General features: G+C 42.6%; 2 protein-coding genes across 3 annotated transcripts in view; both read left to right on the top strand.

Moving 5' to 3' along the window:
• Nucleotides 1-9,713, top strand: part of LOC136427839 (von Willebrand factor-like) — a 39,777-nt gene extending 30,064 nt beyond the window's left edge. Inside the window, exons 25-37 of the mRNA XM_066417016.1 lie at nt 260-410; nt 718-952; nt 2,676-2,912; nt 3,377-3,529; nt 3,830-4,072; nt 4,286-4,456; nt 4,658-4,866; nt 5,476-5,601; nt 6,196-6,321; nt 6,434-6,527; nt 7,220-7,383; nt 7,686-8,103; nt 8,176-9,713. Of these exons, the coding sequence (XP_066273113.1) occupies nt 260-410; nt 718-952; nt 2,676-2,912; nt 3,377-3,529; nt 3,830-4,072; nt 4,286-4,456; nt 4,658-4,866; nt 5,476-5,601; nt 6,196-6,321; nt 6,434-6,527; nt 7,220-7,383; nt 7,686-8,103; nt 8,176-8,246 (2,398 nt within the window). The 3' untranslated portion in view covers nt 8,247-9,713. The remainder of the gene's footprint in view (nt 1-259; nt 411-717; nt 953-2,675; nt 2,913-3,376; nt 3,530-3,829; nt 4,073-4,285; nt 4,457-4,657; nt 4,867-5,475; nt 5,602-6,195; nt 6,322-6,433; nt 6,528-7,219; nt 7,384-7,685; nt 8,104-8,175) is intronic.
• A 1,365-nt stretch (nt 9,714-11,078) lies between these two features.
• LOC136427840 (integrin beta-3-like) lies at nt 11,079-25,036 on the top strand. Of its 2 annotated transcripts, XM_066417018.1 has the most exons (21): nt 11,079-11,700; nt 13,396-13,476; nt 13,746-13,828; nt 14,070-14,174; nt 14,634-14,727; nt 15,127-15,258; nt 16,273-16,363; nt 16,524-16,707; nt 17,306-17,470; nt 17,789-17,914; nt 18,282-18,371; nt 18,706-18,840; nt 19,081-19,224; nt 20,094-20,167; nt 21,123-21,325; nt 21,813-21,919; nt 22,394-22,486; nt 22,872-23,001; nt 23,267-23,386; nt 23,945-24,111; nt 24,637-25,036. In XM_066417018.1, exons 2-21 carry the CDS (start codon nt 13,410-13,412, stop codon nt 24,775-24,777), a joined length of 2,451 nt encoding a protein of 816 aa, XP_066273115.1. In that variant the 5' UTR covers nt 11,079-11,700; nt 13,396-13,409; the 3' UTR covers nt 24,778-25,036. The 2 variants fall into 2 exon arrangements, with proteins under 2 accessions (XP_066273115.1, XP_066273114.1); XM_066417017.1 differs by lacking the exon at nt 11,079-11,700 and having other exon boundaries at nt 12,721-13,476.
• Nucleotides 25,037-25,499: the final 463 nt, after the last annotated feature.

A 25,499-nucleotide genomic window follows, 5' to 3' on the forward strand; every position in this document is an offset into this window, starting at 1 on the left:
ACCTAGAAGCCCCCCTCTAATTGGACCTGCAAAACGTTGGCTACCCCGCTGTGTCCTAGATTGGACTTGTATTCACTTTATGATCGGAATGTTATGCAAAAATTACAAGTACAAGTATCACTAAAAATACAACAACAAAACACACAAAGCTCCTGACCTAGGCACTTACGCGGGCTTCCTTTCATTTGATTTCTTAGGCAGGGAGGCAGATTATGATTAACGTCTGGTACTGAATGTTTGTAAACTATTCATTTCTCAGCCTGGTGTTTAACCTGGGAGACAAAGCGGACAAGGCGTCCACCGTGAGCGCCATACAGAGCGTCGCCTACCAGAAAGGCGGCACGAAGACCGGGGCTGCTATGCAGTTCGTCCGTCAGAAAGCAGCATGGAGGGGAGGTAATGTCCCGAAGGCAAGTACCGAAATGTTAAGATATTTCATTAGGTGCATAGATATAGTTGTTGTTGTTCACCTAGTAATATCTGATGGCACATAGGTTAGCAAGTTTCCTTGCTGTTTCAGTAGCAGGGTAATTCGTGCTCAAAACAGCTCTTCGAATTCGGGCGTTAGACCCCTATTTTAACCAGGAGCTCAACTGCTGTGCATTTGACGCCAGTTGAGCTGCAAGGACATCCCTGTATAGATACAGTACTACCGGTATACTCTACTTTCCTCATCACGACAGTCACAGACACGGATGTATCTATTTACTCCCACAGGTTTTAATCGTGCTGACAGACGGAGAGTCCTATGATTCCGTGACGGCGGCAGCTCAGAACCTGGCCGCCGACGGAGTGAAAGTGTACGCCATCGGAGTGGGAGGCTTCGATCATAAGGAACTCCTGCAGATTGCCAACAATGACCAGGACAACGTGATCGAGTTGACCGACTTCAATGCCCTGGCCACGAAGATTGACGAGATTGCCACAGCTGTCTGCACATATCCGTCAGAAGGTATGTTCCAATTTGTTACTTACAGGGTTGGCTGTTATATACACATTGATTTTCGGCATGCTATGGAGGTATAGTTTTGGATGGGTCTGTGGGTGAGTCTGTATCTGTGTGTGTGTGTGTGTTTTATGTGTGTGTGTGTGTGTTTGTGTGTGTGTGTGTGTTTGTGTGTGTGTGTGTGTGTGTGTGTGTGTGTGTGTGCGTGTGTTTCCGGATTTTTGTAGTCAGCATACTTCAAGAACCTCTGAATGGATTATGGTGATATTTAGTGTGTAGGTAGGTGTTGGTTAGACAAAGGTAAAGGTCGATTTTGGGCTCCCTTGTATGTGACCTTGGTACTGCAGCAGATTATGCAACTTCAAACATAATTTCCACAATTAATGAGGGGAAAACTATACTTGCAGCGTTTTCCATTATAGGACTCAAATACACGTAACATATGTAGTTTATGGCAGGTGGAACATAAGCCTGGATATCAGACCCCCAATCTCTAACATATCTATCGTTTGAGGGTCTGGTCAGATGGCTGGGGAAATTTTATCGAGTCAGCTCAAATGCTGAGCTATGATTCCACCAATGGAGTAGCAGCAGGATCAGCAGGGAGCCATTTACACCCCTACCCCGATTGGATAAAGACCCCCCGTTTTATTTTTGAATCCACTAACAATAACAATAAATCTAAAAGGTAGAACTGCCACCACTATATCTCAGTTTAACAAGCAGGCCAGCCAGAGGTACTAGGTACACTACTCAATGCACTTTCAAGTTCTGCTGTTATTTTGGAAAATAACTCCATGGACATTTTGGAAATTGACTGGTTAATGATAAACTGTTGAGCTGTGTCTTGTCCATGATTCGCTATTGTTAATAGCCAGCTGACCAATTGTGGTGCCATGTAGTCGGCTACCTATGGTGTGCGTGAGTGGCCATCAATCACAGCTTCTCCTCCCACGGCAGCAGTCTGCTGAGAAAGTTTCTTCTAGGCTAAGGTCTACCATTCACAGGCCCCTATACTTCCTATTGTAAACATATACGAAAACGGCTGTCAAAAGTCACCTACCTGAAGTTTAGATCATGGAAAACTCACATTGGCAGCGTAGTCTGACCTCTCAAGTGTCGATCTAAGGAGTTTCGCCAATTTTTCACCGGCGCAAAGTGGTTAGATTCTATCAAAACATGGTGAGATGACCTTTGACCTCCCTACACAGAAACTGAAAGCATCCAAACTACACCTATTTCAAAGTGTACCGGACACTCCAAACATGGCTAAAACCCTATTTTTCTAACTAAATAAAATAGCCACAACCCTTACCTGTCCATTCCAGCTCAACAACGCCAACATTTCCAACAAAGAGGCCTCCTACAGCTACTTTGAACAAGGCTATACAAGGCTATTTCTATGAAATTAAAATGGACCCTCTGCGCATGACTGTAATTGTGACCTTTGGCCCCCAGCCATCTGACCAGACCCCCAAACGATAGATACGTTAGAGATTGGGGGTCTGGCATAATCAAGACAAAAAACAAAACTACATTCACTTAATAATACTCTACATAAGTTCCTTATTGCTTTGCAGAAGAATGCGTTGTTTAACTTCATTGTTATACAGTATATGATTTGCCATATCAGAAGACATTGATGGTACTAAAAGTGCTTGGTCCCTGCATAATAGGTTTAACAAAACTTTGGGCGATTTTTGTTAGAAATTCATTTTTTTTACCATAGGAACGAGCTGGAACCCGATAGAAGGGTCGTTGTCGTTCGTTTCAATCGGATTTTGTGGCGTTTGGGGCGTGAACACGGCCGGAGAGGTCCTCTACCGAGTTGGCACGTACGGCAATGAGAAAGCTCCCGGGACGGCCTGGCTTAAAGTGTCCGGGAACGTCAAGCTTGTAAAGATCAGTTCTGGCAAGGGCATCGTGTGGGGAATCACCGCCAAGTACAGGGTTTATGTCCGAATCGGTACGTACAATTGTTCAGGTTACTTTCACAAGAGAGCCACTGTTGAACTGAAATTACTTGATTTGCGTCGTTACGTTTGGATGTCGTTTGCATATACTTACTAGGTTGCTTTCACTTGGCAATGACTTTTCGGAAAATTAGGAAGATTGACACAACAGCGTTGCATCTTCAACAGCGTTGTATCATCTTGTTAATTTATTGGTACAGTTAAACTTGTTTGAAATACATAAAAAATTCCCAGCATTATTTTTCCCTGCAGTTTTGCCTACAGTAACGGTCTTCAAAGTCGTTACTTCAAATTTGTATAATGGGTAAACTTACATTATATAACAATCGTAATTACCTTCTATAACTATTGTTGGAACTGCAAGTGTCCGTTTGATTGTCTGTTTGTTCGTTTTCTTGTTTGTTTGTTGGAGTAGGTTGATGAAATCTTTAACTTGCAATATTATCGTGTTTATCAGGTATCACAGCACAGCGTCCGCAGGGCACGGGCTGGACAGAGATCAGAGGAATAGGCTTGAAGTCCGTGTGCGTGTCAGGGTACTACGTCTGGGGCGTGACAACCACCGGCAAAGTCTATTACAGGACCGGGGTAACCGCAGGAAAACTAACGGGTGCGTATGTTAATTTCGATTTTTGTATAACGATGTTACATGATAGTACAACAGAGCAGTAGACAGGATATGACGGACAAGGAAGAGGCCATAAAACATTAATACATGCACGGGTTCTTTGTGTACAAATCTGCATGCGTAAATGTGTGAATATTTGATTGTCACGATTCATCTGAGCTCTACTATCAGAGTTTCTCTCTGGCACTTGTCTAAACCTTGAATGAACCTGGTCATCCAGTGCTAAGTAATATAAACGATGTGTCACTGACGCTTTGAACGGGTTATCCTTCATATTTGTAGGTACGCGGTGGACGATGCTGAGAGGAACGGCCATACGTGGTCTATCGTACGTATCAATCGGATACGCCGGTCTGTGGGGAGTGACCTCTAGCGGTGCGATCTGGTACCGCAGCGGTACGTACGGAGGAAAGGGGTCGGCTGGGACACGCTGGGTCCAAGTCACGGGCTCCCTGGTCAGCATCAGTGTTGGATACAACGTGGTGTGGGGAGTGAGCGCCATTGGACAAGTGTTCATTCGAATCGGTAAGAACCACTTATCTAATGGTGTAATTGTTGCATTTTTTCTTGAATCTAATGCAGAACTGTAAATACCTGCACCGGTCACACATACGGAATCCCGACAACATTTCTGTGCAGTTTAGAGAATTGTGCATTTCGTTTTTTTGTGTGTGTGCAACACAATTGCAACACCTGATAGATACCCCATACAAAATGTTTTACTATTTTTCCCCTCAGGAATAACTGCACAGACGCCTCTTGGAACAGCCTGGCGAATGGTTGGAGGAAGCCTTACTCAGATCTACGTCAGTTCGCCGTCCAATCGCGTGTGGGGATGTGGACCGAGCTATCACATCTACATCCGTGTAGGAATTACATGGAGACCGCCGGCTCCCCCGCCCTCACCTGGTATGAATCTTGAATCCTCCTCCTGGTCCCGGTATGAATCTTGCTTCTAATGTTAGAGATTGATAATCCATCAATTAAAGCAATCATGTCTTCTCCTCTATCACAATTTGACCATTGTTCTATCGCACACCGTTTGTACCATTTGATTAGATCGGACCAAAATACTGTCATGTTTATCTAATCGGGAAACCTTACTTTCAGAGATCACCTGTCACTCAAAGGCAGACATCCATTTCTTAGTGGATGGATCCAAGAGTGTCAAGACACGTAACTTCCCTTCAGTGCGGCAGTTCATCCTTAAGCTAGCAGCAGGGTTTGAAATAGGACCCAACAAGGCCAGAATTGGCGTCTACCAGTTCGCTAAAGACATGAGAACGGAATTCAAGATGAACCAATACAATGACAGAGGGGTACTTGTACTTTGATGGCTTCTGATACAAGGTCTTATAAATGTTGCCAATAGTATGCAGCTGTCACGAATTCTTTGTTCAATTGTGTATTTCTGGGAAGACCTTGGTTCTTTGATGATGATGTTGAAGATATCGTTGGTGAGGTTGTTGTTGTTGATGTGGTTAAAGATGTTGGTGGTGAGGTTGATGATGTTACTGTTGATGGTGATGGCATGGATCGTCACGATAGTGATGATGTTCATGTTGATATTGATGGTGATGACGTTGGTGGTGGCAGTGATGTTGGTGATGATGATGATGTGGAAGCTGTTTATGGTGACGATATTTATGTTGGTAATGTTGATGCTGATCTGATAGAGATGATGATATTGACGTCGATGGTGAAGATACTGATTATTTTTTCGTATATATTGATGGTGATAAATTTAGAGGTGGTAGTTATGGTGATGTTGGGAATGATGTTGATAATTTGAAGGTGATTATATTAATGGAGATGGTGATCATGATGATGATGATAACCCTGTCGCAAGTGATGCCCAGATATAGCGAAGACAATTCTGTGATTAAATTATTACAATTGATTAATGCGAATGGTATGTTTCGACATAGGCCGTGTTGAATGCTATCAAGAAGATTGAGTTCATGAATAAAGGGCAAACCCGGACTGGATCTTCTCTAAAGGCGGTTTACAATGAGTTCACTAAGGCTAATGGTGCACGTGACGATGCGACAAAGGTGACAATTCTCCTACATTGAATAAGAGTTGTATACAATATTTGTCTACTTTCTATCAAGATTTACAGGTTTGAGATATCCAATGAGGAAACAAAAGTGAAAATGATAACCAATCATATAGATGCTAAACAAAGTGCAACAAACATAACAAATCAAGAAGATGACAAAAGCCATTATTGAAATATGATATATAGTATGATAAGGTTAAGGATAGATTAATTTTTACCAATGCTTGTTGGTTACCTGGACTAACATGATAAAGGTATTATAATTTCATATATATATATATATATATATATATATATATATATATATATATATATTTCACTCCATATCCCAGATATTTGAGAAATACATTGTTGTATATTTCACTTCATACCACAGGTCGTATATTTCACTCCATACCACAGGTCGAGTAGTTTGGCATTAATTCCTTCAAAATGTTTTGGGGGAATTTTTACCTTCAACTGGGATGACCATTTTTGCTCAGGGTGATTTTGGAACAGTCAATTTTTATGAAAAGTGATATAGAGGGATATCTGACGTCTTTACTAACAAATACTGCCTTTCTGATAAAGAACTATTTTCTTGAAGGTTATCATCTTACTGACGGACGGGAAGGCAACCGACCAAGTGAGAGCGCCTGCGCAGTACGTCAAAAACAAGGGTGCCCGCGTATTCGCTGTGGGCGTGGCCAAATACAAAATGGATGAACTTAAAGTAAGAAAAGCCATTTAAGAATCATTTCTCCATATTTGATCTACGTCATGCGTTCTATGCTAATGTGTGCTTTAAGGGTGACGACGTAAGTAAGCGTTGTCATATCTTATAGCTCATGGCGTCGAAGGACGACTACGTGGCTACTGCTAAAGATTTTGGCGACTTGGACCGGATCAGAGATACAGTGCTGAAAGGCGTCTGTAACGGTAGTATTGAAATATCCATATTTCAACACTGAGCTTCTGTAGAAGGGGGTGTCGGTAATTGACTTGCAGGGTGGTGGTAAGGAATAGGAGTATCAATGCGGTGTTTCCGATTGTCGGTAGGTAGGTAGAGCCTAAAGCTGTCGGGGACTCCCACTGAGTTGTCGGGCGACCACTCTGGACATGTTGGCTGAAATTTTCCCGACATCTGGAAAAATCCTCATTAAGACCACAAAATTCCTGTTAAGACGCATGAAAAAGCTGTCGCCTGCCAGATATCAGCTGCAGTCCCGACATCTAGAAAACCTGTGTCTTAAGAAATGACAAAACACAATCCTGTTTGAAGCGGTCGCATTATTTGGTGGCTAAACATGTAGGTAAGGTGTGTGTTGCGCAGTGGTGATGTGCTTATTTCCTACAGTTCCTGTGAAACTATCGAAGGGTTATTGTCCAGCCCCAAGCTGTACATGGTAATATAAGGCCTGCACGGTTTCTATAACCACCTGATAAACCACCGAGCGGAACTGGTCAATGGTAATACGGCCTCATAATTGATATCAAATGGAGACGTCTGATTGGTCCATACCTTTTAGCTATATCTTGATGCTTTCTTATTCCTTTTTTGGTCTGAAATTAGATATTTGTATCAATGTACTAACAACATGCAAATTTGTTGGTGTGTTTTGTATGAACAGCTGAAAAGGGCAAACGTAACATTGGAGCCGAGGTCGAGAACGGACTGCAATACCTGAAGCGCACTGCAGTGGAACTGATGGACGAACTGGAAGGTCAAAAGAACCTGGGCCTGGAAACACTACAGACGGAAACTGGAGAGAGAGCTGTTATGCATCTAAGAGAGGTTGGTTTTCTGAGCATGGCAATTCTCTAAAGTAGCGATGATGTCTGTGGTCATGTTGCCCATATTGCTGTAATCTTATGTAAGTCGGTACTACTCTAAATATGTCCGGGTCCGTTCTACCCAATTACTTGTATTCTTAATTCAACAATAGCATTTAAAGTATATATATACACACATGTAATGTGAACCAAATGTAGCACACTAACTTGCCGTGTATTCATCATTTATACATGTATATCAGATGAACATCGAACGTCTGGAAGGTGACGCTGGATATAACTAACAGTTTCCCGTCTTTCTAGATATTAGATTCCATGTCCGAACTGACGACCGATGCCATCGAGCAGGGTGAAGAAGCCGCCCAGGAGGTATCACTCGTCCTCAACGTGATCGACCAAAAGCTGCAGGAAGTCCGGGACCTGCCGGACATCCGGGACGAGCTGGAGGACGTCCAGGACCTTCCGGAACCTGACGGACTGGAGGACGTCCGCGACCTTCCGGAGCCTGACGGGCTGGAGGACGTCCAGGACCTTCCGGAACCTGACGGGCTGGAGGACGTCCAGGACCTTCCGGAGCCTGACGGGCTGGAGGATGTCCAGGACCTTCCGGAACCTGACGGGCTGGAGGATGTCCAGGACCTTCCGGAGCCTGACGGGCTGGAGGACGTCCGCGACCTTCCGGAGCCTGACGGGCTGGAGGACGTCCGCGACCTTCCGGAGCCTGACGGGCTGGAGGACGTCCAGGACCTTCTGGAACCCGACTGGCTGGAGGACGTCCAGGACCTTCCGGAACCTGACGGGCTGGAGGAAGCTGAAGAGCTGGAGGAAGTACTGGAGGAGTTTGAGGAGAAGATTGGTGGATGATGAACAACTGACTTCCATTCCGCTGATCGTCATCAACATTTGCACTTACAGAACGTTAATCAATATGTCAAATATGTCAAATACAAAACAGTCAGATCCATAATAATTAACATCTACTAACATGGTTCCACCACCAGGGTACATAATTCCACTATGTCCAAACAGTTCTCCGACACAACTTCCCCCTGTATAACGTACTCCTGTATTATCTAAACTGTACATACCCGGGGGTGCTACACCAGAGATCTCTCAAATCCAATGTTTTTCAAAGTAGCGGATTTATGTACCCTGGCAGATTAGTGTTTTTCGATGTTAACGCATGTAGAAAGAATCCTTTAGTGATAGTTTCTGATGACAACCTGGAACCTCCGCCAGTTGCATATGACATTGTATTTGACATACATGAACACACAGGTTGTAAACATTTGTTGCCTTTTGCAGACTGGTACATAATCATAAAGGACGGTCAGAGGCGTTGTTTAAGCACCAAAAATACCAAAAAAATAAAACATGGTAGGTTGAGGGGAAAAATGGTCCTAATGAAAACTGCAGAATTGAGGTACAATATACAAAATGAAACGCAGAAGTAAGAAAAGCGACAAGGGATCTGAAAAGCCATAGTCTAGAGATTGAATCAAGTTATACTATAAACTAGAGTTCCGCGACCTCATACCTTCACCAACCGATGTTTTCTATTTATAATGTCCACACACAGGCAACCTTTGGTACCGAAACCTCGGCGGATGCCAATACACCATTATCAGACAAAAGAATCCCAGGGCAACTCTATTTCACACAGAAATTCTTTGGTCACTCCGGACCCGTCTGACGTTTCGTCTCCTATATTGTACTTCAATTATCGCAATTGTAGCGTAGCTTTAGCCTTTTTGTTGTTGTTTAAGTCCCTTTTGGATCAAAAGTCATGAAAATTGCGTGGCATATTTTGGGACATTAGCTTTATAAGAAACTATCACTCTTTGAAAGACGACACATACATAGAGGTAAAAAAATTGAATCATGCCGTATCTTTTCCTTTGTTTTTCTTTGGTTTGTTGTTGCTATCTTTTTATTGCTTCTGTTTGCGTTGCTTTGTTATGTTTTGTTTTATGGGGTTAAAAGTCATACCGGCACATACTGGGCGGAAACTTCTGAATACTGTACCTTAATAGATTGTAAGTTACTCAAGAACGATTTACGTTCCTTTAGCAAGGTTCTAAGGTGAAAACTGACAGCCTTTGGTGGGAGAAGATTATTGTAAGCTTGGTTTACATATATATAACAGCACATGTTCACAATCAACGTGCTTCTTTTAATCAACATTCTATAACTCGTACGTATTGTATCCATTTGTGATATTCACACACGGATTGAAACCTTAAGGTTGTGTAGGATACTTAGAACTAAGACGACCGTGTATTTAGACTTAATAGTGGCAATAAATCTGCGTTTGAAGGACCAAATAATTGATGTCCATGCGTACGTGTTTCGTTTCAAAATAGATATCTTCTGGCCGTTTCGTACGGTAGGATAATTGCTATTCGATGCAGTATGAAAGAATAGCACCAAACCGTGTACATGTACGAATCTACTTTCAACAGAATTGCTAGAAGCAACGAAAAATAAAAGTTTATGTACAAGCATTTTAAAGACTTTCTCATGACGTCTGAATCACGAAAGCCCGACAAAAACTTTTCCAACCTTTGATATACATGTAGATAAGCATCTGTCATATCTTTAATTCGGAAATTACTTTGGAGATCAATTTGGAGATGTGAAAAAGGCTTCTTTTTTTTACAAAATTGTCCCAAAATGTATTCAAAGAGACGGGAACAGAAATCAATAGTGTGTTCATAAAAATATTCAGACCGGTCGCGAAAATGATATTTCCTATTTTTTTAGGAGGGCGCATGTGCTTGCGCTACTAAGAAGTACAACGTTGGCCATCTCACGGATCCCTTCGTATGCTGGAAAAAACGGAGAACTCTTGGTAAATCTCGGCCTCTGCCAGGCTGCATACGTCGTTGGAAAATGATAGAAATTGGCCAAACATACGCAGATAACATGCGGGGGGGGGGGGTGCAGCCGCAAACTGTACTCCATGGCCAGCAAACTCTACTGGTAGGTTATCTGTCTATCTGGCCAATTTCTACTATTTTTCCAGCGACGAATGCAGCCTGGTAAAGGCTAGTAGGTAAATCAGAGGTAAACAAAATTCGAAATTTTTGTACCACAGACTGTCGCCATACATTAAAAGACCGGTAAACCACGGCATCATTTAGCATTTATCTTTTAAAGACTACTTCAAGACATCCTAAATCTTAACCTCATTGACATACCTATTCAGAGTTTTGGTATAAAACCACTGACGAAAGACAGTGGATGCTGTCTGAAACGTCTGACTGTTTCAAAATTTTATCCAGTTGCTTGAGTAATTATTTTTGGCGTTTGGTACTAAGATAGCTTGAATGATGATCTGCATAGTTAGATTCCAATTATCCAAATCAGTATCTAATTTGCATTATCAATGAGGAAAGTCTGCTTCAATTCATGATAGGACTCTCAAAGATGTAACATATGTAACCGAGGAAGATATTGATAGATATTTACTATGCAAATGAGTTGTGGGCAGTTGGCTTATCAGCTCAAATCAGGGGGCAAACAAAATTCCCAAATTCTGTACTGCACCCCCACACCGGTCATTTCTGGTTTATCCCTAAACGTAATGGGACGAATAATTTATACTTGCGTGACATGTTCGTGTTGGGTCGTTGCGCAGGTCAATACGGCCCCTCGGGGTAAAGATAGGGGGTATATATATATAGTTATATATAATTCTTCTTGCCCGATTGTGATTGTAAGACTTCCAGGTTATGAAAATCCTGCACTAAGCGGACGTCGTCATATCGTCCCACCGTATGTAGGATGTAGGGAACGGGGATCAGATTCGGAAACCTAAGTATCGGATGTACATGTATGGTTTCAGGGCCTTTGTCTGTTTCTGTCGTTTAGGTAATGGCATGCTGCTATGTTAACAGAAACCGGTAGAGTGTATCGTGTATGTTACAATGACATTGAGCAGGAACTGGAATACGTTCTTTTAAACAATGAGGTCATGTGCGAACTTCCTTAGACATTACCAGAGGGCGCTTCCGACTACACCTGCGAGAGCACGAGTGACTATTGCGCTACATGAAGGTAGCTAAATCACCCAACAGCAACGCCCTACGTGCAGTCATTTTTATTATTATTTTGAGGAACTTTTTATCGGCAAATCTGAACCACAAGGCTCTGGAGCGGCTGCCCTTCGACGTCGACTAAGGTGACCTCCGATACGACGATTGCCCCATACATGTGTCACAGGAGAAACAGGGGTTATATTCGGCATAGATTCGCTGCTAGAGCGGTGTAGAGTCCCGCCGGATTTGGTGAGTGAACCGGTATGTACGACCACTAGGTGAGAATTTGCTTTCCTTTTTCAAACAGTGTACGCGAGAAAGTAGCGACTGTGAATATCACCTGCTCCCGAGCAAACGTGGGGGAATTTTAATAGGTCATTCACTGAAAATTTTACATATATATACGGGTTATCTTCTGTCGTAATAGGATCTAATAGTTCTGCCATATTTCCTGTCGTGTATGTTGTAACGTTATATTTGTATTTGCCAACTACAGTGCCATGAAAATGAGAGAAATTTTCGTGTGTCAGGGCACTTACGGACACTTCAATTGCTGTTTCCGGTTTAAAACCACTCCTTTCTTTATGGTTGCTTTATATATAGCTTTATTTCTCAACAATTGTACAATGTATGGCAACTTATACAACGATTCTACTCTACATAAGACTGTGTTATGCTACATGGTGACGCTACATTATTTTACAGAGAAGTTCTAATGTATAGGAACTTCTAATATGCTGTCTTGTAGTCACAATGCAGGAATTAACAAATGCCAATATGCAGCTGAATTTAGTCAATTTATCCGTTAAGGTGGGTTCCGCCATAGAAGATGATACATATATATATAAGTGTCTAGACTATCACTTATATCATACTAAATATGGATATATACCGTTCTGACCAGTTTAATTTTGTTCATATATATTGCACCATGCAAACATGTTCAAAAACCGTGAACTTTCAAAGAAAGTGTTGTGGTCAGTGTTCAGTTGGTTTATCAGCCCGGGGGCAAATCCATGCATACGCGTAACTTAGTACCAGCACTCCCCCTCCCTTCATTCAACTCGAGGCATTTAGGCTTGCTACAATGTTTGTTTCTCTATAAACAGCTCCGGTGAGTCATGTTTCCTTCACACAATACAAGCTACAAATCCACGGTCCCCGGAAGTGTGACCTCACATTAGCTCACCAATCCCTTTTCCAGATCCGGCTTTCTAGTGAAATCCTACTCTCCAAACAGAGGTTGGGCTCCGGCTGGTTTGACATGTTTTAGGCGTTTTTGTCGGGGTTTTCTATTTTGTCCAACAAACGTGTGGGATAGCGACATAAAGAAAACGGGACAAAATACAAAGCCCGATGAAAGCGCCTAAAAACACGTCAAAAACAGCCAGACCCCAACCTCTGCTTGGAGATTAGTGAAATCCGACTCCCACTCAGTCAGTGACACCAACAAAAGAAAGTGGTCGGACTGGAATCTCCAAGCAGATGTCAGGATGGAAAGTCGCCAGGTTTTCTGTCTGCCTCGTGTTTCTGACGCGCCATCATCGTGAAGTTACAATTTTTCATCCTAACATCTGCTTGGAGATTAGTTTGAACGGTCTCCCGTTAAACCAATACACTCATAATCACTCTGCAATATTACAGCTTGTAACATTTGATAATCAATCATTCCACATGGAGGTGACGTAATTGTCTGTTGGGAGATGTGTAGCTAGTTCCCATAGGGTTCATACAGTTTCCGGTATGACACATATGAGGGGAAGCTTTTTCCTGTATTCAGGAAGCACTTTATGCTTAAAAATACATACTGCAGCGTTCGCTTAAATCACCATATACGGGGTATATCTTAATCGCTGACATTTCTATCAAAGCTTTGACGGACTCCGTTCAAGAAAGTAGTACCTCCCATATTGGGTACAAATCGGCAATGTTTAATTAACATATCTAATCCTCATTTCTCCATTGATATCTAGGAAACTATAGGAGCATGCATCGACTCGTTACCAACCTAGTAATTCTGTCTGTCTGCATTCTTGGAGCAGCGTCACAAACAGGTTTGTTTGTTTGTTTGTTTGTTTTGCATAGTCGTAACAGATTTGTTTAGTCGCAACAGACCAGATTTGTACAGTTTTGTCTTATGCTGAGAATTGTGACTAATAGTTATTCTGTCGTAGTTTGTTTAGCAATAGATAACCCTCTAGATCTGTTACAAGCTTGTGAATGATGACAACGTACAGGTTTTGGCATTATGACCCGTACCTATAGCCCATTAGGGCGCACATATGTAAAACATGAAGGCAAAGTATTTCCCACTTTTCTCCAGACCGGGATTGTTGGTTCGACCCACCTAACAGCTGTGCAGAGTGCTTGCTGCGAGGTCCGCAGTGCGGGTGGTGCGCAAAAGTTGTAAGTAACGTTACATGCAATATACGTTGATGTTTCAGTTTTACTAGCTGAGCGGTGTATAGTTCATATCATATATGTCAAAAAAGGGGAATGCTCCATCATAAGTCGTCAGAGATTTTACTTTTACAACTTTGCAAAAAATTATAGTGATAGATAAAATCGGAAATTCCTTATGCTGTTTGACGACATGTCGTAATGGCAAAGGCAGGTCAAGGGATGACCAATCGGCGTGCTGTTTCAGGATTACCCCGAGACGCGCTGTAATACCGTGGTGAACCTACAGGCGGAGGGGTGTGATCAGTCGGATATCATGAACCCACAGGGAAACGGACCTGTCTTAACACAGGTAAGGAGCTAGTGTGTGTTCTTTACAGAAAGAAGCTCTGGGGCGGAATCGTACATACGTACATACACATCTTGAAATACCTTTTGTAAGAATATGCCCTTCTTTAACACAAAAATATTCGTATTCCTCCCTTAGACAGCCATGTAAATCCGGTCAAAAAAATCACTAAACGAACAATTATATTGACAGAAACGCCGGAAACACACACATACACACACACACACACACACACACACACACACACACACACACACACACACACACACACACACACACACACACACACACACACACACATGTACACACACATGTACACACACACACACGCAGACAGACAGACAAACTGCCATTTTCATGAGAAAAAGGCTGACAGTATTGAGTATTCATAACGTTAAAATACATTCCTTTATGTGAGGTTTGTGATCACCTTTACATTCTTTTTTTCTAAATTTGTTTCAGAACCTGCCCTTAACAGAAGCAGGCTCAAGGGGAATACCAGCAGACGACATCGTACAAGTGTCACCCCAAAGAGCTCACCTGCAGCTAAGACCAGGTAACGCTACAACGAGGTGAAAAATAGCTTAAGGGCAGAGTTTCTTTCCCCTGTGCATGTGTGCACGATCCGTCGTCCAGAGCTTTGTGTAATATTATTATACAAGGGCATCCTTGGGACAGTCGTTAAAACTTCACCTTTATCTTAGTCTCGCTGAAACTTCTAACTGAAAAACCTACCACAGAATTAACTGTTAAAACAGTTCTCTTCTCACATGAAGGATATATACATGTATTTGTCCTTGTCGCATGATAGACTCGTTTAATGTTCTTGTTGCAACCAGAAAAGTGAAAGTGTCACAACAATCTGACCAAGAAACGGCCACCTTTAATTTGTTAGCACAGTACTGAGAGCATTGTGCAGCTCCGTGGTGGTCTAACAGGTGTTGTAACTCCTCAGGTGAGAGCGCACAGGTGAGACTGCAGGTGCGGCAGGTGCAGGACTACCCTGTAGACCTGTACTACCTGATGGACTTGTCCAGTAGTATGTACGACGACTTGATCACGCTCAGACGACTGGGGAGCCGACTTGGTACGTTCTCACTTCGGAAGGCTAGCACACATTTTTGTATGGTGGCACAACTATGGCAGAAAGCAATACTCGCATCATACTGTTATCAATATGCTGTTCTATATTATTAGTGTATCATAAAAATACATTGTCTCTACTGTCATTCATATATTAGACTTGTTCTTTAGAATTATTAGATATTAGTAATACGTGTAGTTCAATTGTCATGCATGTACAAGTTGCAATACATTGTACCTGTTGCAATTGTCGCGCAATTAAGTTCTACTATCATCACCATGCCTAAACGTCACGAATTTCATATACACTGTTTTACATGGACCAGGAGTAGTCCATGATTCACCTCAGACTGAAAATGATGAAAAAGAAACACTCATCCTCGTCCACCAGGACCTTTCCGCTCTACGTTACATCGCTCGCGGAAAAGGCCCTGGTAACACGGGGTGGCATCCATGGTTATTGCAGGTCGACGAGACTTGCTCATGAATAATTAATGAGCTAACCCTTATTTGGCACAAACGGCAGTTGTACCTCATGAATAGTTAATGAGCCAGCCCTTATTTGGCACAAACGGCAGTTGTAGCTCATGAATAATTAATGAGCTAGCCGTAACACGTAACCTGATTGGTTGATAGCTTCCCAGCGTTCTTTGCGCGTTTGCTTCCGATGAGTGGAAGCAAATGGGTTTTAACCCCTCTGATTGGCTGAAGCTGTTTTGGAGGCTCGACCTGCAATAACCATGGATGCCACCCCGTGTTACCAGGGCCTTTTCCGCGAGCGATGTAACGTAGAGCGGAAAGGTCCTGGTGGACGAGGATGGAAACACTATGTACATAGCCATACCGACGAAAAGGTAGGGAAATTGTTTTCAGCGCCATATCGTTATAGCGGCCTTACGAAGCAACAACAAGACAAGAATTCGAGTCAGAAAGAAGCAAACAACAAACAAATAAATCTACGTCTACTTAAGTTCTTCTTTTGATTGTTGATGACCTTCATAATTTCTTGACCTTGCAGCCAGTACCATGCAGCGCATCACCAGTAACTTCCGGTTAGGCCTGGGGTTCTATGTAGACAAGACGGTCCTACCTTACGTCAACCCTTACACGTGAGTTAAAAAGATCAAGTCTATGTGTGGTCCTGTATATATTTCTATATAAAATTAGATACATATCAGACTAAATCATGCAAAAGATGAAAAGAAAACGTTCTGTTTTCTTGTGTCAAATTTAATCTTTTTGAAAGTCAACATAAAATAATTCTTTCAGAATCGACACTGTCTGTGAGCAGTACAACTCTCCCTGTGCCAGAGTGTTCAGCTTCAAAAACTCCCTCCCTCTGACGACCAACGTCTCCGCCTTCACGGACACGCTGCATCGAGAGGCTGTCGCCGTCAACAGGGACTTCCCCGAAGGAGGGTTCGACGCGCTCATGCAAGTGGCCGCCTGTGAGGTGGGTAGTTTGGGTTTACGGAAAAGGCTGGGCCGTCTACCTGGCCAGACCATCCTGCCATACTACCCTTTCTGGGGCCCCAATGGTATCCACAGGGGTGTGGCTTCTAATGAAAAAGGCAAAAATGGTTCAGCGAAAATCGCAGCTGTGGGTGTGCTGGACAGAAAGCAGCAGCTGATCATATTGCTGGGGGATGGGGGGGTGTATTGCAGCACTGCCAAAACAGGGAGAAATTGAGGTACTTCCAATCCACCTCCGGCTTAAAAGTTAAAATCCTTACCACACCTTTCGGTGTATATATATAGGACAGTGCACGTCTACATTTCGATAGACCCTGGGTCACATGGCTGTGTAAACTTTACACTTCCATGATGGTGTGTGTTTAGCAACTATACTCTTCTAAGCAATCAATACCATTTTCACTGTTTTGATGAAAGAAGCCCCCGACCCTTGAATGTAAAGGGAACACTTTGCCCATTAGGCTATTGCTCCGGTCTATCGGCAGGACAACCTTTGATTTATGATAATCAATTGTCCATTCACCATTCCTTTACCATTAAGGTTACCATCTAGAGACATTTTCTTTGCATCCGAGCAGGACCAAATAAGATGGCGTGAAGGAGCCACCAGACTTGTAGTGTATCCGACAGACGCCCTGTCCAAAATGGCGGGAGACGGAAAGCTGGCGGCCATCTTGCCTCCGAACGACGAGCAGTGTCATCTACATCCGGGCACTGGAGAATACTTAGAATCTAGCAACCAGGTCAGAGACCAATCATTGACGGACATTTTGTGTCGAGATAAAAACGTTGTCATCGATGTAGATGTATATTCGACAAAAAAATGTAAACATGTATGTTAAATATATATGATACCAGCCATATACACTTTCTTTTTTGGAAGAAATGTCATAATACAGCATCCTTTTGTTTAGTTACATAACTGGACACTTCGAGCCTTTGCATGACTACGATGAGTTGCCAAGCATCATAGTTTACATACTATAAGAAATCACATTATCAGTAAAAATCAGTAAAGATACAAGCACTGAAAAAAACTGCAAACTTTGTTTTCCCCTCAGGACTACCCATCTATTGGGCAACTGGCGAACATCTTAAGACAAAAGAACATCCAGCCTATTTTCGCCATAGCTGAAGACACGCGTCCCGCCGTCAGGTACAAACCGCACGTCCTGCCAACGTACCAGGTGAGGCAACAGGTTACCGATTGTTTGTTTTGGTCCTCTTAAAGTTCGTCAGTCACTGACGAGGGATAGCGGATGCTTTTTGAAAGTTAAAACGTCTGGCCTTTAGGAAAATATATTAAGTTGCTTTATGAACCTTGGTATTGTGTTATATCTTTTGATCAGTTCAATATTTGATTATCATTAGTTGATTTTATATCGTTATTCCTAAAATTCATTACATCTATACCACAGCTAACGATACACATTTTGTCATACATTGTACCATTCATTTGGTAACTATGCCAAGTTAGGCCAAATTGAGCCTTTGTTGTTTTCAAGTTACTGTTTCCCACCGATGAAGAAACATCACCTATTCATTTTTTCCCAGCGACTCTCCCAATTACTGCCGGGTTCCACCATGGCGACTCTGGAGAGCGACTCGTCCAACATTGTGGAGCTCGTGGAAGAGGCATACAGGGTAGGTGTATCCTTATCAGCCATATGCAAGGAATGTGTGTCCGTATCAGTCGTATACGAGGTAGTTACATCTGCATGGGCCATATACAGGGTAGGGGTGCCTGTATCATACCGTTACGGGGTAGTTAGATAGTTGCATCACATACAATAAAACATTTAGTTTGTCATTTTTTGCTTCCCTCGCCGTTGTGTCTGTTTTCCCGAAAGCGCACTTTATGCTTCAAAGGTCGTTGATAGCGCTGCTATCACCAGTGTATCAGAAATATTACTTTGATAATAAGGAACATTTTGGATCGTATTTTCAAATCTTCAGCAAATAAAATTAAAAATTCCAGAAACTGCGGTCCGAAGTGAAGCTACAAGTCGTCAACCCGCCCGCCGAACTTCAGCTGCAGTTCACGTCTATCTGCAAGGACGGGCAGGTTACGCAAGGGGGCGCTCGTTGCTCCAATCTCACCGTTGGCGACACGGTAATTACACTTTCTTGCAATATCCATACTAGTACATGTACTCTCCAGTGGAACATGCCGCATGAGCTGCCTTTTCTTAGTTTTTCTTTCACGTCCTCATTCTTTTACATGTAGTAAGACACATTTTTAAAACAACATTGTCCCCCCGAACGTTGGAATTGTTGTACAGTACCCCTTAAATTTTCAACCCAAAGTAGCCATCCGGTGCCAATGTGTCAAACTTTTAACACACGTCGCCAGGTGGAGTTTGAGGTGACCTTGACCGCTGCTGGGTGCCCAAAGGACGGGAAAACGGCCCAAATCAGCCTCGTTCCAGTCGGCTTCGGCGGCGAGTTGACCGTGGATGTAGACATCATGTGTAACTGCGGCTGCGAGGATAACTCAGTAAGTGATGTAACTTTGTACCATGTACAATTGTCGTGTAACGAGAGATTACTTTAATCCGATGCATTCGGTAAAAGGTAATTGACACCAATCTGGCAAAAGAATTGAACATTATTTCTTTCTGTTACATGCCGATATTGTTGATAACTTTTATCACTGATGCTATACATGTACATATTATATTTTTCTCTAGTCCTGTTGATACAAAAGTATCCCTAAATACCCCGTTATCAAAAATCCCGGATATGTTCCCCCGCGGATTTAGGTGAAGTAGCGTCAAGACAGTAATTATGCAAGGGCTGCTACATGTCCGCAAGGCGGTTTATATATTTCATTGGTTGGCTATATCACAATGAGATCACTTTCCCACGGAATAACGTAAGATGAAATTTTGCAAAATTATGCCCTGTGCGGCCATTACCAAAGCATGAGGAGAATAAAGTATGGAAGAACTGCAATGCAACTATGAATCAATATTTCAAAAAACAGTTCACTGCAAACGGCAGGTAGGGCTGCCTATATTCCATTTTCAATCATAGATTAAAGGGACTTACATTATCAATGTAGCCAGTAGGTAATGAATTGTTTGACATTAGAAACCCAAGGAAAAGGAATAGTTTTTTTTTTTTTTTTTCTCCCTGAAGTTTCCTTGATTCCCAGTGTTTTGGTACTGTGTGCACAAAGCTGACATGTTGCGTTGGAGGGCGGTTATACTTGCCATACAAAATTGCATATATACAATACAAATATAGCTACTGTGGAAGTCTGTTCGGTTTCTGCACGGATCATCTTTGCCGTATATATTGACAGCGGAGGAACTTCAGCGTGTGACGTTTATTTTACTGACAATGCCCCTCTATATCCCTCAGCAACCGGCCAGTCCGCACTGCACGTCGGGAAACGGCACGCTCGAATGTGGAATCTGCACGTGTTACTCAAACAGGTGAGTTCATTGATTAAAGGACGCAGTCCTGTTACATTCATTCTTTGTTAGGAGTGCACATGCTCAAAATATGCATTTCACTATGCATTTACATTTTCAATACAACATGTACACAAGGGGTTCACGACTTTTTGGACATACCTCCAAATTTCCAGACCTACCTATGGTCTTGTGCTGCACGGCAGACCAATAGCTTTGGACACGTGGCCATAGTGATGGGTCAAAGGTACCTAAAGGTCGATACTGCCCACTACCTCGGTTGCATGAACGTTGACAGTATGGGTCCTGATATAGACATACAGCTCATGATGTGTTTGTGTGGGTACCAGCGGGCAGCGGAGTGAGTGAACTGCTGAAGACAAGGCGGGCACATCCCACTGCGCCCTGGGCACGTGACTACAGTAATGGGTCAAAGGTGACTTGAAGTCTGTGGCGCCCCCGTCTCGGTTGGGGGAATCTCCGTGTGTCGAGATGTCAATAGAAAGTTTGTAATAGTATAGTAATAAAGTTTGTAATAGTAAGGACAACTGAAGTTGAGGTCCTCATCGACTACAATGGACGAACATCATCATCATCACCATCATCATCACGGGCAGCCTGGTGAGTGAACCGCTGAACACATAACGGGCACATCCCACTGCGTCTGGGACATATTAATACAGTAATAGGTCAAAGGTGACTCGAAGTCTGTGGCGCCCCCCGTCTCAGTTTTGAGAATGTCCATGTGTCATGGTGTAAGTAGAATTAAGTGTATATAATGTGTTCGTGTAGGTACGGACGGCAGTGTGTGTGCAGAACTGAGGCAAAGACCTAGGCCCACGTGGGTTCCCCCACAGCCCAGTGCGTCGGGGACACGTGACTACAGTAAAGGTGACCTGAAGTCTGTGGCGCCCTCCGTCTCGGTTGAGTGAATGTCCGTGTGCAATGATGTAGATGATACGTTTATAATGTGTAGGTACGGGCGGCAGTGTGAGTGCAGTTCTGAGGATGCGGCGGGTTCCTCCACGGCCCAGTGCGTGGCCCCGGGCTCGAAAGTGGAGTGTTCCGGGCGGGGGAGCTGCGTGTGCGGGCGGTGTGACTGTGGAGAACGGTACGCAGGCCCGTTCTGCGGCTGCGACAACTTCTCATGTGACAGGTCCAATGGGCAACTCTGTGGAGGTGAGGTCTCCCGGGCATGTTTTAAACATTTGTAGTTGTAATACTAGAGTATCTTGAGTATCTTAAGTGTCTTGGACCTTTTCACTGGGTGGGCAGGCCACCCTGTATCAGTGAAATACTTGTCAATGCCAATTCCTGGGATCGGCTTCATATGAAATTATACGTAACACATTACATCGCTGTACATGTCCATTATATCCGACATGCAAAACGAACTAGGATATATATTAGATACAACGAATTGAAAATATACATAAGAAAGAGACAGAAAAAAGACTATGTCACTTTTGGTGTCATGCCCGTCCTATGAATATGTTAATTGAAAGGGATGTCATATTTCAAAACAAAATAAAACAACCGTTTGCGGTCTACTACTGTTCATCATTTTGTTAATAGTGTGTTTTGGGCAAAATGATTATCAAAACATTTTTGCTAATCATTCTTTTTGTCTTTATTTAATTAAAAATATGTTTCTTCTCCACTTCAGGACCGGAGCGTGGCGTGTGCAAGTGCGGCCAGTGCGCATGCGTGTCAGGTTGGCAAGGCAACGCCTGCCAGTGTTCCTCCCGGATTGACACGTGCATGGTGGACGAGGTAGGTTATAGGTCAACTGTCATGACATAAAACTGTTATGTTGTTTCTTATGACCAAAATTCAATCTTAGATGTGACGATTCTATCCTAGACCTCTGAAATGTTTGGCAGCAAATGTTTCAATCTTCACAATGTACATGTAACAACGCTCCAGCTGTTGATGACTGGACGTTCAAACAGTTCTGGCACATACATTGTATACATGAAACAAATACACGCATTGGTCTATATCTCCTGATAAACTAGTAATTCAATGTCCTTGTTGCATCCAGAAAAGTGTCGCTAAAATGTGTTTGACTTGCATTTGTCTTCATTTGTCGTTTACCTGTTATCCTTTTTAATTTCATCTGCATCCAACACATTCAGCTAGCTACGCAGCCGCAAACAAATAAAAGGATAGTAAGCCACCCATCTCTGCCCATGTTTAAACCTAGTAATATTCACAATAAGAAGACATTCACTGCTTCGTTTCCAGAGAATATGTAACGACCAGGGCAGGTGTGAGTGTGGAAAGTGCGTCTGTCACCCAGACAGTCCGTACGGGGGAGACAGGTGCGACAGCTGCCCGGTGAGTTGGCGTGGTAGCAATGTGACAATGTACAAGTATATGATGTGTGTTCTTATGTTTCCGGTATTTGTGTGTTTGTGAACAGTGTAAATCGAGAAGTCGTGAATGGATTTTTATTCAATTATGTATGTTGGGGGTTTTGGTCCCCCTAGCGGCTTTCGCGGTAGTACAGCGGAACTTCCGGTTTTGGACATGCTACGCCTCTCTTTGTAGGCGTACTTCATTTCTGAATATGATATTGGTAGTAAATAAGCATTTAGAAATATAGCAAAGTGTGTGTCTATATCCTGTAGCTTAAAATATGCACTTGTGATAATAGAATTAAAGGAAAAGTAGACTTCTGCAGCAAATACTAAATTTCTCAATTGTATATGATATTTTCCAGACCTGTCCGGGAAATTGTGTAGCGAACCAGGCGTGTGTCCAGTGTCTGGTGTTCCAAACAGGCAAGCTGACGCCTGAACAGTGTTCAGAACGATGTCCACTCAACGTCACGGTAGTCCAGTCTTTACCGGGTAAGGTGCATGGAAACTTAAACTTCGGAATAAAAAAAACACCAAATTTCCATGTCTCTTTTTATGCTTTTGTGATGGGAAGAACAAGTTTAGGAATGTACGCTTTGTGAGTGTGACACGACTGCCAGTATACCACCGCGAATTGTAGGTCCCACGCTTCGTAAACCCCCATTCTTCATTGCCGTTTTAAGCTAATTTGCTTGTGCTTGTATGTCAGATTCCCGCCAATACGTAAGAATACGTACATTGCTCTACATTTCTACAGACGATATCTTGAGCAGTTCAGAGACATGTCGTTTCCATGACGACGATGACTGCATCGTCACTTTCACCTATGGTAGAGGTCAGAGCAAGGAGCTGGAGGTCACTGTCAAGAAAACTAAGGGTAAGTCTTTTCATGTCAAAGATGTTCTGTTTCATAATAATGTAGGGTGAACATCCACTTTGTTTTACAAAAGTGATGGTCCAGGAGATGAAGGTTATTTCAAAAAGGTTTAAAAATCCCGCATAAAAAGGGTAAACAAAAGAAGGCAAACAAAATACTGATTAGAAAATGTATTTTGATCCTGCATTTTTGTGATCCTAACAGGAGCATTAGGAAATGAAACGGTAGATAACCATCAAGTATTAATCTATGAATGGTTACAAGAATATTCGTCAAACAATGACTTAAAAAGGTAGCGAAATACGCACCTCCAAATTTTCGATGTCAACTGTAACGTAACATCTTGATCACGGAATGACCTAGTCTCGTGTTCTCGCGAGACTAGGTCATTCCGTGATCAAGATGTAACGTTACTTGTGAAGATCGTTACTGTGATTATACGTGACTGATGAACCTCTTCAACGATAATCTATGAATATGAAAAAGACTCGTCTTGCTTTTGTCAACACTCACGAGTCATGCCGTTTTTTACCTTTTCTTCAAACATGGCGGTTTCAGAGTGCCCAGGGCCGGTTCCTGTTCTTCCCATCGTCCTTGGCGTGATCGGAGGCATCGTTCTGATTGGTCTAGCGCTCCTGGTCCTGTGGCGCATGCTCATCTACCTGTACGACAGGGTGGAGTATCGGCGGTTCGAACGGGAACGGCAGGCGACTAAATTCACCTCCGTGAGTTATACAGTTTCGTGAAGTTGATTTACTTAAACATCTTTAATGTCAAAATGTTCTTCCATGGGAAACACTTTCCTAGGAAAGAACAAGAGCGATTGTACTGCTTTGGGCAGCTGTAGGTTAATTAATTTAGGACAGGAACTTGGATAATAAAGTTCTTTGCACACAACCAAGAATTTTATCCAAGACCACATATATATATATATATAGGTGACAGTCTGTCAGGAAATCGTTGCTAATATCATTGTTGTTACTGTCAGATCTTGTCAATGTTAGCCTATATTTGCAATCAGCCCACGGCCATGAGTTTTCAATGAACTTATTGTCGTTGTATTAAAATCTTGTATCCTTGTAGTCCGATCGACATATACTGGAGCATGCATTTAATGGAAAACCACGTACCGCCCACGTTATCATTGTGGCAATACGGTGAATTATTATGTACGCATAGTTCGGTGTGTGGTTTAAACTTCGAAAAATCAATATCATACGTATGACGTCACTTATTCCACAACTTTGCAGTCAGAGAACCCTCTGTACAAGTCAAACACGACCAGATTCAGTAACCCAACGTTCCGAGGGAGAAAGAACTCCGCAAAGCTGTACGGCGACGACGACCTGGGTGACGTCATGGAGCTGACTTCCGAACAATCGAGTGCCTGACGGAAACTGCCGAGTGTTTACCGAAGAATGTCGAAAATGGACTAACTGATCAATATTCCGCTCACGTCGCATGCAGATAATATATATTCTTTAGATACTAGCTTGCTCTTTCGAATTCCTTAAACTAGACAGCTTTTGGTGTGTGAAAACCTTCGCGAAGATATATATATCACCTGTTAGAATTGTACCCTATATATCCTGTATCAGTTTCGATTTTTTGAAAATATTTGTTAATAAAAGGGAAGGTATTCCGAAATGATTCACAAAGTAGTTTCATGAGAAACGGCAGGGGGCGTTCTTGGCTCGCAGTCCACGGGTGTGGTCACAGCAACGCTTCCTGTGAAGGACAACCGTAGAAGTACGGGATGTCAGTATCCTACCATAAAATTTAAAGATCATAAAAGGCTCCCCGGAGCTTACGCTAGAGCCACCAAACTTGGTGACGTTTCATAAAATGTCCTTAATAAATATTTCAAATTGATAAATACAGTAAAGTTCATCGTTTTTCGTGTTACCATGGCAACGGGTTTTTGACAAGCATATTTTACAAAATCTGCTAATTTCAGTTCGATGACGTTTCGAGGCTCTGTTGGTACACCACATTCATTTTTTTACATTATTTTTTTACATATTCACGATCTTAAAGGCACAGGCAACCCCAGAAGCGGGTGTAAGACCACATCTTTATGAATACAAAATCAACTAAATTTGTAAAAACTATT

This window comes from Branchiostoma lanceolatum, chromosome 2, assembly GCF_035083965.1.
Source record: "Branchiostoma lanceolatum isolate klBraLanc5 chromosome 2, klBraLanc5.hap2, whole genome shotgun sequence".
NCBI lineage: Eukaryota > Metazoa > Chordata > Leptocardii > Amphioxiformes > Branchiostomatidae > Branchiostoma > Branchiostoma lanceolatum.

What these genes read in the sequence shown, in the direction of transcription:
- LOC136427840 (XM_066417018.1), top strand. Translation starts at nt 13,410, where the DNA reads ATGCATCGACTCGTTACCAACCTAGTAATTCTGTCTGTCTGCATTCTT. An exon ending in ACGGACCTGTCTTAACACAG is followed by an intron (nt 14,175 to 14,633) that starts GTAAGGAGCTAG and finishes AATTTGTTTCAG; the next exon opens with AACCTGCCCTTAACAGAAGC. An exon ending in TCACCTGCAGCTAAGACCAG is followed by an intron (nt 14,728 to 15,126) that starts GTAACGCTACAA and finishes GTAACTCCTCAG; the next exon opens with GTGAGAGCGCACAGGTGAGA.